At 44.9% G+C, this 12,607-nt stretch overlaps 1 protein-coding gene across 1 annotated transcript in view; it reads right to left on the reverse strand.

Annotated features, from left to right (window-relative positions):
- The window catches only part of txndc16 (thioredoxin domain containing 16), a 183,183-nt gene that overhangs the window by 115,612 nt on the left and 54,964 nt on the right, over positions 1-12,607 (reverse strand). Inside the window, exon 11 of the mRNA XM_038778837.1 lies at positions 4,751-4,880. Coding sequence (XP_038634765.1) covers positions 4,751-4,880 — 130 coding nt within the window. The remainder of the gene's footprint in view (positions 1-4,750; positions 4,881-12,607) is intronic.

The following is a 12,607-nucleotide window of genomic DNA, read 5'->3' on the forward strand; positions in this document are numbered from 1 at the left end:
TCTCAGTGCCATTGCCAACAGCTCTATCGCCAGGGCAAACAACAGTGGGAAAAGTGAGCACCTCTGCCTTATCCCCTAGTGTAACCCGAAATAATCTGATCTCGTCCAGTTCATCTGTACACTCGCCGCCGGTGCCTGATATAACAACCGGACCCAGCCTACAAATCCCTGCCCAAACCAAAACCGCCCCAAGACCTCCCATAGATATTCTCACTCCACTCGATCAAAGGCCTTCTCTGCGTCCATGGCCACCACCACCTCTACCTTGCGTCCTTCTGGAGGCATCCTGATCACATTAATTAAACTCCTGATGTTGGCTGCCAGATGCCTTCCCTTCACGAACCTTGTCTGGTCCTCCTCTATTACCCCTGGCACACAGTCCTCGATCCTTGAGGCCAAGATCTTCGCCAATAGTTTGGCATCTACATCAAACAGGAAAATAAGTCTAGATGACCCACATTGCTCTGGATCTTTATCTTGCTTTAGAATGAGGGAGATCGACGCTTGCGACAACGTCAGGGGGAGTGCTCCCAGCTCCTTTGCCTCATTGAAAGCTCTTGCCGACAGCGGTCCCAATACTCCCAAGAACTTCTTGTAGAATTCCACCGGGTACCCGTCCAGACCCGGGGCCTTACTCGATTGCATCCTATAGCCCCTCCACTACTACCACCAGCCCAATTGGGGCCCCAGGCCCTCCACCGACTCCCACCCACTTTGTTTTTTTAGAGTTTAATCCCGAATGAAATACTTGCCCAACCCATCCCTCCCTCAATCTAGTCTGGTCCCCCACCTTCAGGGGAGTCTCCTGTAGCATGGCCACATCCGCCTTTAATCTTTTTAAATGTGCGAACCCCACCCCCCACCGATCAACCATAGTCCCTCTTGGGCCCGCCTCCAGCCCGCGTCCCGCACCTCCTCAGGCCCGCCATTGGGCGCCCACCGTCATCGATCCTCCTCCCATGACATTTTAAAAGCTCTTCCCATATCAGCAGTACACCCCCCCCCCCCCCCGCCCCCCACCCAGTCCCCCTAAAAAAACACTTCTCCTACCCCCCATCGCGCTTCCGTGAACTAGCCCGCCCAGGTTGCCTGGCAGCCCCCGCCCATGGCACCTAGCATCCTACCCCCCAGATAGCCCCTGCCACCCGCTCAGTCATCCTGCTACTGCAAACAAACAAACACAACCCCTCCCCAAGCCCAATCGAAGAGATCAACAACCCCATCCTCCAACAAAGAACAAAAACGAACCTGAAGCCAAACAATGGCCCCAAACACAAACTAAACGCAGTGCCAAAGCATCTCCACCAAAGTTCAAAGTCCACCTTCTCCTGCCAGTCCACTGTCTCTGATAAATTGTATCGCCTCCTCCATGTCGAAAAGAACAGCTCCCGGCCTTCGGTGCTGGCTGAACATCTCGTTCAGGAAGCCCAGCAGCTGCTCTGTTGACCACTGAGCCGGCAGGGCCGCTCCCTGACCCTCCGCCATCTCCACGTGCGTTGCAGGCACCGCCCAAACTTTTGCAGTCTGTTCCCTCTTTTGCGACCTCACGGCCCTCAGTGTGTCAATCTCTTCTGCCAACTCTCCTGCACCTTTTTGCTTCCTCACATCCGCCCATTAAGCGGGGAAAAGGTCTTATAAAACCGCCACGATTGGGAACCACCAAATATGCGACCACTCACACCATGGCCGCCACTGGACCTCCTGCTCACAACCTTTACAAAATACAGTCAAATATAAAAATATCTAATCAAAAAATCATACTTGGAATTTAACTTTCAGTAACTAAGAATTTTAATTTACCTACTGAAATAACTATTATGAAGAAACAGTCCACTTTTTAAAATAATGACATTGTCCTGGCTGACTTGCAGATTTTGCACAGCATTTTCAATTTGTACTTCGTCCTGGCTCATGGATACATATCAGCCTATTTACCAGCATTGCTGACGTGTCCCTGCTGTAAAGAAAAAATATTCGGATCTATTTTGATGTGACGTGTACTTACAATATATCAACTAGCATTACCTTTCTGAATCAAGAAAATATTACAAAATGTAATAATGCAATTATTGTGCAGTCGTAATGTGCTATTTCATTAAGAGGAATTTTAAAACCACCCATGGTCATTTATTTAACCAACAGGAAGTTTTGGAGATTCAAACCAAGTGGCATTACGTATTCGTTGCCCAGTAATGAAAATATATTTTTTTTAATTCATCCGATGAGGGCATCGCTAGGGCATCGTTATTGCCTATTCCTAATTGCCCTCGAGAATGTGGTGGTGAGCTGCCTTCTTGAACCATTGCAGTCCTCACAGTTAGGGAAAGAGGTCCAGGTCTTTGATCCAGTGAAGGGACGGCGATATATTTCCAAGTCAGGGTGGCGAGTGGTATGGAAGCGAACCTTCAGATGGTGGTGTCCCCACGTGTCTGCTGCCCTTGCCCTCCAGATGGTAGCGGTCGTGGGTTTGGAAGCTGCTGTTAAAGGAACTTTTGTTGAGTTGTTGCCGCCCATCCTGTGGATGGTACATAAAAGCAAGTTACTGCAGATGCCGAGGTCTGAAACGAAAACAGAAAATACTGGACAATCGCAGGTCTGACAGCATCTGTGGCGGGAGAGGGATTTGACGGCTTTGACAGAGTCATCTAGACTCGAAATGTTAGCTCCCTTCTCTCGCCACAGATGCTGTCGGACCTGCGGCGATTGTCCAACATTTTCTGTTTTTGTTGTAGATGGCACACACGGTTGCCACTCTGTGTCGGCAATGGAGATAATGAATGTTTCTGGATAGGGTGCCAATCAATCGGGTTGCTTTGTCCTGGATGGTGTTGAGCTTGAGTGTTGTTGGAGCTGCGCTTTTCCAAGGCAATTGGAGAGTACTGCATCACATTCCTGACTTGTGCCTTGGAGATGAAGGAGAGGTTTTGGGGAGTCAGAAGGGGAGTTACTCGCTGCAGGATTCCTACTCCCTGGTCTCTCTTGTAGTACAGTATTAATATGGCTAGCGCAGCTCAGTTTCTGATCAATGGTAACCCTCAGGATGTTGATTGTGGAGCATTCAGCGATGGTAATTCCATTGAAAGTCAAGGGACAATGGTTAGATCCTCTCTTCTTGGAGATGGTCATTCCTGGCTCTTGTGTGGCATGAATGTTACTTGCCACTTGTCAGCCCAAGACTGGATATTGTCCAGATCTTGTTGCTTTTGGACATAGATCTGAGGAGTCATAAATGGTGCTAAATATTGTGCGAACATCCCCACTTCTGACCTTATGATGAAAGGAAGATCATTAAATGAAGCAGCTAAAGAAGGTCGGGCCTAGGACATATCCTGAGAAATTCCTGCAGGAATCACCTTCTTTTGTGTTAGTTATGGACTCCAATCAGCAGAGAGTTTCCCCCCCGATTCCCATTGACTCCAATTGTGCTGGGGCTCTTTGATGCCGCACTTGGTCAAATGCTTCCTTGATGTCAAGGACACCCACTCCCACCTCATCGCTGGAGTTCAGCTCTTTGTCCTTGTTTCAACCAAACCTACAATTAGGAGCCGAGAGGCTCTGGTGGAACCCAAACTAGCGTTAGTGAGTAGATTATTGATAAGCAAGTTCAACTTGATGGTACTGTTGATGACTCTTTCCATCACTTTACTGATGATTAAGAGTAGACCGATGGGGCAGTAATTGGTGGGGTTGGATTTTGTGCGCTTTTCATGTACAGAACGTACCTGGGCAATTTTCAACATTGCTGAGTGGATGCCAGTGTTATATAGTGGGACAACGTGGTTAGGGGCACAGCTAGTTCTGGAACACGTCTTCAGTGCTATTGCCAGAATATTGTCAGTGGCCATATCCCTTGCAGCATCCAATGCCTTTAGCCATTACTTGCTCTTACATGGAGTGAATTAAATTGACTGAAGATGTTCAACCACCTACCAACATTCACGGCTCAATGTGGCAGGACTGCAGAGCTTAAATCTGATCCATGTTATGAATAATTCACAATTTCACTCCTGTGGTACTACATAAAACATTAGAAAAGATGGAAAAATAAAAGGTTGTTCTTTCCACAGGAACATGTAGAAGTCAACATTTCTACCTAATAAATTCCAAAGAAAGATTCTGCAGAGCTTTTTCTTTGCTAAAACTTATGAAGTAAAATCTTAAAGTACTTATCTAACATTGAAATCTAAATTATACAACTTTCACCTACAGCGTTCTGTGACATAGTATATCCATGGTCCTATAATTAGGAACCATCATATTTTACAAGGTATTTGATCATATCTAACTATATTTACCTTTACAAAATTACACCCTATTCCTAGTTTGATATTTCCCCCATGTGGGCATGAACAAACAACAATATTGTAAAATTTTCTATTATACAGCAAGGTCACCAAGACATCAGTTTTCAGTTAACGCAATTAAACCAGAAGACAATAGTTAATGGGCGTTAGCTCTTTCTCTCCCTACAGATGCTGCCAGACCTGCTGAGATTTTCCAGCATTTTCTCTTTGGTTTCAGATTCCAGCATCCGCAGTAATTTTCTTTTATCTAGTTAATGGATGTTCCACATCTTTTGATTTCATTAAGTTATGCAATGAGTCCACTGTATAAATCTGCTCATCAACAGCATGTATATTTAAAAACATTTTAAAATTGGAAGAAATGTCTTGATAATTTAGTCAACTCCCTCCGTATGTAGTTGCGATTAGATTTTGCTCCTTTGTGAATTAACTGTACCTCATCATACCTATGTAATCCATATCTTCATTTTCCTCTTCATCATCGTTTTCCATAGTTGATACATTTTGCACTTTGCCTTCGATAAGATCGACAATTTCTTCAATAGATTTTAAAACCAAATAGTTGATGGAAAAATCCTAAAGAAACATAACAGCGAATTAACACTCAGAACAAAAATGTGTTAGATGTATTATAATACGTTGAGCACAGAAAAAGGTCTACTTATTAACTTTCTAAAATTGACTTTTTGGAAAAGCATTCAGTTTAATTCATTCAGGAAAATAAAAACTATACATTAACTATTCGTGAGCCAGATTAAAATGTACATTTGTGCACATTTTGGTTTTGTGATTTTTTTTTTTTAAATTAATTTATGGGATGTGGGCTTCACTGGCTCAGCCAGCATTTGTTGCCCCTCCAATTGTCCTTGAATAGGTGGTGGTGTGCTGCCTTCTTCAACCGCTACAGTCCCTGTGGTGTAGGTATGAACACAATGCTGTTAGGGACAGAATTTCAGGATTTTGACCCAATGACAGTTAAGGAACAGCAATATATTTATTTCAAAGTCAAGATGACGAGTGACTTGGAGGGGAACTTCAAGCTGGTAGTGTTTCAATGTGTCTGTTGCCCTTGACCTTCTAGATGTTAGCGGTCATGGGTTTGGAAGGTGCTGTTTAAGGAGCCTTGGTGAATTCCTGCAGTGCATTGTATGAATGGTACACACTGCTGCCACTGTGAGTGAATGGGTGCAATTCTGCCAAAAAATGATCAAGTGTCATTTCCTGCAGGAAACGTGGTGAGATTCCAGCCAGGTGGGTTGGTGCGATCTCAATCACAATCCACACCTACTGTAAATTTTTTTGAGGATGCATATTTTGCATCGACACTGAGAGGAGTGGGGCCTGACCCCCCCCCACCATCATTGGCATCAATCCCCCCCCAGTCACCGGCATAGGACCACACCCCCTCGCCCCACAAGTGAGCGATACTTTGCTATGAAGTCTCCAATGGCCCCGCCCCTTCAAGCCCCACCCCTTGGCAGTGTCAACTAGGAACTGCCCCCTGACAACCTGACAGTCCCAACTTGGCAGTGCCAACCTGGCACTGTAGGGATGACACTGCTAGTGGGCAGTGTTTGAGCACGGTCCAGCTATATCCCTGGCCACCCATGTGCTCCAAAGCCCTCTCCGTCTACCCAGAGAATTCAACAGTGGCTGTGAGAAGGTCTTTATTGAGGAATGTTTGGACTTTAATGTCTGAGTTGTGTCAGCTGTTTCTATGGCAGAAACAATCTCCAGTATAGGTATGCTGTTCAGACACAAGATGCTGAGAAAAAACCACGATGAAAAGAATAAGGTCAGACAGAGTACTTGCTCTTTCTGGGGAGCACTTCAGAGTAGAAGATAACACGCTACAAAGAAAATGGAGTTAGAAAGAACACCAGCTCAAAAAAGGAAGCAGTTAAGGGTTAACGGACCGTGAAGTGAGAGAAAAACAATTAACGCTAAACCCTCCTTTGAAATAGCTTGAAACTGTCAATCAAGGCTTATAAAAGCTAATGGGCCATGAAATGGAATGTAAACAATGCAGCACAAAGCTTTACGGCATCTCAGCAAAATGTTAATGGGACGGTACGGCGGCACAGTGGTTAGCACCGTTGCCTTACTGCATCAGGAGTCTGGGTTAGATTCTGGCCTTGGGTGACTAGCTGTGTAGAGTTTACATGTTCTCTGCGTGACTGCATGGGTTTCCTCTGGGTGCTCCGGTTTCCTTCTCGGGCAGGGGAGTGGGCCTAGGCAGAGTGCTCTTTTGGCGGTTTGGTGAAGACCAGGTGGGCTGAAGGGCGTCCTCCTGCACTGCAGGGATTCTATGGGGCATGAAATGGGGTGTGATAAATCACTTCAATACTTTTCAAGGCAACGGAGAGAAGACTTTCAATTCAACATGGCAGCTCTTTGAAATAGGCATGCTGGGAGAGTTCAAAGCTTTTCAAAACAGCAGAGAGAAGACTAGCCACATGGCTCCCAGCCCGTGGGCGACCCCCAACCTGAACCCCTCCAGCCCAGCCCAAGCTCCCAAAACCCCATCTCCCTTGAAGGAAACCCCTCTACATCCTGGCAGCGGTCAATTTGCCCATGGGTACTCTGGAGGCAAATCTGCAGATGGTACTCACCTCTTTGCCCCCTCTCGGAGTCCCTGGCTCCTGGTCCCTAATTTTAAGGACCAGTTGTGATTTGCGCCCAGGTGACTTCCCGCTGGGGTTTCCCACTGGGGTAGAGCAGGAGCAAACTGCGGGCTGGCTGCATTTGTCTTCAATTTCACTAATGAGATTAAAATGAATGCAAATGATCCCTGATCAGGTTCTCTCCTAATCACGCCAGCTGAAGTGGGCAAGGAACATCTAAAATGTTAATGCTCAACCCAAATCCTGCCTCTGGCCTCTCACCAAATTCACCCGCCCAGTGGGATTTGCGCCTGGGGCTACCAGGGCAGGAGAATCACCCCCAATGCATGTGGAAGGGGTGACAATCAACCGTGTTGCTTTTTCCTGGATGGCGTCAAGCTTCTTGAGTTTTCTTAGAGCTGCACTCATCCAGGCAAGTAGAGAGTATGCATCATATTCCTGTCTTGTGCTTTGTAGATGGTGAATGGTCTTTGGGGAGTCAGGAGGCGAGTTCCTCACTGCAAGATTCCTAGCTAGACCTGGATATTGTCCAGGTCTTCCTGTATTTGGACATGCACTGCTTGAGTGTCTGAGGAGGAGTCACAAATGATACTGAACCTTGTGCAATCATCAGGGAGCATCCTCACTTCTGATCTTATGATGTAAGGAACGTCCTTGATGAAGCAGCTGAAGACGAATGGGCCTAGGACATTGCCTCAGGATTTCCTCTGGTCAGTGTCCTGGCCAACTATGGTCAGCAGCTTAATTATTGACCTTCTTTCCATCATAAGATCAGACCTGGGGGGTTCATTATCAATTGCACTGCATTCCATTAGCAACTCCTCAGATAATGAAGCCGTTCCTGCATGTATGCAGCAAGGCTGGATATCATTCTTGGGCTAATAAGGGGCAAGTAACATTTATGCTACACTAGTGCCAGGCAATGACCTTCTCCAACCAGAAAATTGCTTTCTCCCCTTGCCATTCAACTGCAGGCTGAGGAGATAAGCGAGATACTAAATGAATACTTTTCGTCAGTATTCACTCAGGAAAAAGATAATGTTGTGGAGGAGAATGCTGAGACCCAGGCTATTAGAATAGATGGCATTGAGGTGCGTAGGGAAGAAGTGTTGGCAATTCTGGACAAGGTGAAAATAGATAAGTCCCCGGGGCCTGATGGGATTTATCCTAGGATTCTCTGGGAAGTCAGGGAAGAGATTGCTGAGCCTTTGGCTTTGATTTTTAGGTCATCATTGGCTACAGGAATAGTGCCAGAGGACTGGAGGATAGCAAATGTGGTCCCTTTGTTCAAGAAGGGGAGTAGAGATAACCCCGGTAACTATAGGCCAGTGAGCCTCACGTCTGTTGTGGGTAAAGTCTTGGAGAGGATTATAAGAGATACGATTTATAATCATCTAGATAGGAATAATATGATTAGGGATAGTCAGCATGGTTTTGTGAAGGGTAGGTCATGCCTCACAAACCTTATCGAGTTCTTTGAGAAGGTGACTGAATAGGTAGACGAGGGTAGAGCAGTTGATGTGGTGTATATGGATTTCAGTAAAGCGTTTGATAAGGTTCCCCACGGTCGGCTATTGCAGAAAATACGGAGGCTGGGGATTGAGGGTGATTTAGAGATGTGGATCAGAAATTGGCTAGTTGAAAGAAGACAGAGGGTGGTGGTTGATGGCAAATGTTCAGAATGGAGTTCAGTTACGAGTGGCGTACCACAAGGATCTGTTCTGGGGCCGTTGCTGTTTGTCATTTTTATAAATGACCTAGAGGAGGGCACAGAAGGTTGGGTGAGTAAATTTGCAGACGACACTAAAGTCGGTGGAGTTGTAGACAGTGTGGAAGGATGTTGCAGGTTACAGAGGGACATAGATAAGCTGCAGAGCTGGGCTGAGAGGTGGCAAATGGAGTTTAATGTAGAGAAGTGTGAGGTGATTCACTTTGGAAAGAATAACAGGAATGCGGAATATTTGGCTAAAGGTAAAATTCTTGGTAGTGTGGATGAGCAGAGGGATCTCGGTGTCCATGTACATAGATCCCTGAAAGTTGCCACCCAGGTTGATAGGGTTGTGAAGAAGGCCTATGGTGTGTTGGCCTTTATTGGTAGAGGGATTGAGTTCCGGAGCCATAAGGTCATGTTGCAGCTGTACAAAACTCTGGTACGGCCGCATTTGGAGTATTGCGTACAGTTCTGGTCGCCTCATTATAGGAAGGACGTGGAAGCTTTGGAACGGGTGCAGAGGAGATTTACCAGGATGTTGCCTGGTATGGATGAAAATCTTATGAGTAAAGGCTGATGGACTTGAGGTTGTTTTCGTTAGAGAGAAGGTTAAGAGGTGACTTAATAGAGGCATACAAAATGATCAGAGGGTTAGATAGGGTGGACAGTGAGAGCCTTCTCCCGCGGATGGAGGTGGCTAGCACGAGGGGACATCGCCTTAAATTGAGGGGTAATAGATATAGGACAGACGTCAGAGGTAGGTTTTTTACGCAAAGAGTGGTGAGGCCGTGGAATGCCCTACCTGCAACAGTAGTGAACTCGCCAACATTGAGGGCATTTAAAAGTTTATTGGATAAGCATATGGATGATAATGGCATAGTGTAGGTCAGATGGCCTTTAGTTTTTGACTTCCCATGTCAGTGCAACATCGTGCGCCGAAGGGCCTGTACTGCGCTGTATCGTTCTATGTTCTATGCATTAATCACGGAGACTACTACGATCAACATCCTACAAGTTATTATTGACCAGAAACTTAATTGGACCTGCCATATAAACACTGTGGCTATAAGAGTCAGTCAGAGGCTGGAAAATCTGTGATGAAAAAAAAATGAAAATCACTTATTGTCACAAGTAGGCTTCAAATGAAGTTACTGTGAAAAGCCCCTAGTCGCCACATTCCGGCACCTGTTCGGGGAGGCTGGTACGGGAATTGAACCCATGCTGCTGGCCTGCCTTGGTCTGCTTTAAAATCCAGCTATTTAGCCCTGTGCTAGTAACTCACCTCCTGACTCCCCAAACCCTCTCCACCATCTACAAAGCAAAAGTGTTAGGGAATGCTTTCCATTTGCCTGGATTGGTGCAGCACCAATAATCAAGAAGCTTGATACCATCAAAGTATGTACCATCTATAAAATGCACAGCAGTACCTTATCAAGGCTCCTTCAGCAGCACCTTCCAAACCTGTGGTCTCTACCACTTAGAACAATAAGGGGAGCAGGCACCCAGGAACACCATGACTTGCAAGTTCTCCTCCCAGTCACACATTCCAGACTTGGAAAGTAACACATTCCAGACTTGGAAAGTAACACATTCCAGACTTGGAAATTTATCACTATTCTTTCACTATCGCTGGGTCAATATTATGGAACTCCCTCCTTATATCACTGTGGGTGTACCTACACAGCATAGACTTCAACAGTTTTTGAAGGCATTTCACCACCATCTTCTCAAGGGCAACTTGGAATGGACAGTAATGTTATGAAGATGTGTTATATAGAAAATTAATTTATAATATTATCGGATGTATAAATTAAGCTTTTTGAAAATAACACTTTTGCTAAGCAAAGGACATTGGCCAGTAGCTGCTAATATGTTTCATTTGCGAAGGACACAAGCTGCTTTATGGAGGCACCTAGCCTATTGGGCTCTCACAGAACATAGCTAAAATGTGCACAGATTGAAACCAGGAAGAGATCATGAGATGCAGTTCTTGGATATAAAATATTTTGCATTTGAATAGAGGAATTGAATATAAGAGCAGGTTATGCTAGGGCTGCATAAAATGCTGGTCAGGCCCCAGCTGGAGTACTGTGTGCAGTTCTGGTCACCACACTATATTGCACTAGAGAAGGTGCAGAAGAGATTCACCAGGATGTTGCCTGGGCTGGATGGTTTCAGCTACCGAGAGAGACTGGATAGGCTGGGGTTGTTTTCCTTGGAGCAGAGAAGTCCGAGGGGGGATCTGATTGAGATGTATAAAACTTTGAGGGACATGAAGGTAATTTTCCCCTCAGTGGAGGGGTCAATAACCAGAGGATTTAACGTAATGGCCAGGAGGTTTAGAGGAGATACGAGGAAAAACATTTTCACCCATAGGGTGATTGGAATCTGGAACTCACTGCCTAAAAGGCTGGTAGAGGCAGGAACCCTCACAACATTTAAGAAGTATTTAGATCAGCACTTGAAATGCCGTTGTATACAAGGTTATGGACCAAATGATACAAAATGGGATTCGAATAGTTTGGTGCTTGATGGTCGGCGAGGACGCGATGGACCAGAGAGCCTCATTCCATGTTATAAAACTCTATGACTCCTATGTATTAATAGAGAGTCTGTCAGAGGAGCAACAGCTCAACTCCCTCTCTCGTTCTCTGAAACTTCAATTATCAAAGCTGAGCTGTTTGCAATTTGAAAACCCACCAGAAGATCTCACTGCTGCAAAAGGAGGATTCAAAATCAACACCACTGTCTCCAAGAGAAAAGAAAAGCCAGTTGTTCTAGTGAGAACCCAAGTACCAGCATCTCCTGTGGAAAGTGACCGTTCAGTTGTAAACAATCATTCGGACAACAGATTTTCTTTCTGTCTTTAATTTTTACTGGGCCAGTTTTAAGCTCTTACATTCCAAAGTTTTATGTCTTATTCTGCATGCCTGGGGAGGAGGGATTGTTTGTGCAAGTTCTTTTACTTAAATGGAAGTCAGATATATTTGCACATTTTAAACCTTTTTTTTTTTTAAATTGTATCTTTACCTGAGTGAGTATTGGCAATGAAACTAATTCTTTACTTGTTAACTTAAGGAATCTAGCTTATGCAACGAGCGATATACAGTTAAGTATATATTGAATTGCCAATATCACCTCCCTTTTACATTCAAACTCCGGCATAATCAACTCAAGAGTGGGAAAAATAAAAGTATCAGTTAACCCTCCTAATTTGGTCATAACAATAAATAGTGGCCTTGTCAGTGACACTCATATCCAATGAATTAATTTGTTTATTTAACATTGCGAGATTGTAACATCATAAATATTCCTTTAATTGTACATACTCACAACATTAACACACAAACCCACTCTGTGGTCAAAACATGCTGGATCACTGAAAAGCTCCCAGCCAACCATTTCCCAATATACCATTCCCAGGCACTTAGAATTGTGCAAATCTTCATCTAGTATTGAGCAACTCGCCAATTCACACTTTGCAGCATTTGAAGGATTTTGACTCTGCCAATCACTGTAACCAAGTGCCAAAAAAAACTGAGTGCCAGATCTTCATGAGAGCGAACGCCAAGGGTTGGGTGGGAAAAAAAAACCTCAGAGTACCTCATGTGAGCCAAGAAAATAAATGTTGGCAAGCCATTTGGCTCTCGAGAACAGCCAACTTTGGTCTCGTCCTCCCATGACATCCACAAGCTGCAATTTCTGGAGTAGGGACCTTTGACAGCGACCAGAAATGGGTAGAATTTCATGAACCATCCCTGGAGCATCCAGGACATTTGAGGCTTCAATAACAGAGTGTGATTGCATCGTAATTCTGAGGGAATTGAAATGCTGAGACAGCTGCTACAGGCAGGCACTGGTCTTGTTAAGGTATAGCTCAGCAATGATGTTTCATTCAAATCAGGCTGTTCTGTACCTCAACTCCATTTTCTCACCTTTGATTTATATCTCTGGATGCACTTTTCCAA

This window comes from Scyliorhinus canicula, chromosome 2, assembly GCF_902713615.1.
Source record: "Scyliorhinus canicula chromosome 2, sScyCan1.1, whole genome shotgun sequence".
NCBI classification, from domain to species: domain Eukaryota; kingdom Metazoa; phylum Chordata; class Chondrichthyes; order Carcharhiniformes; family Scyliorhinidae; genus Scyliorhinus; species Scyliorhinus canicula.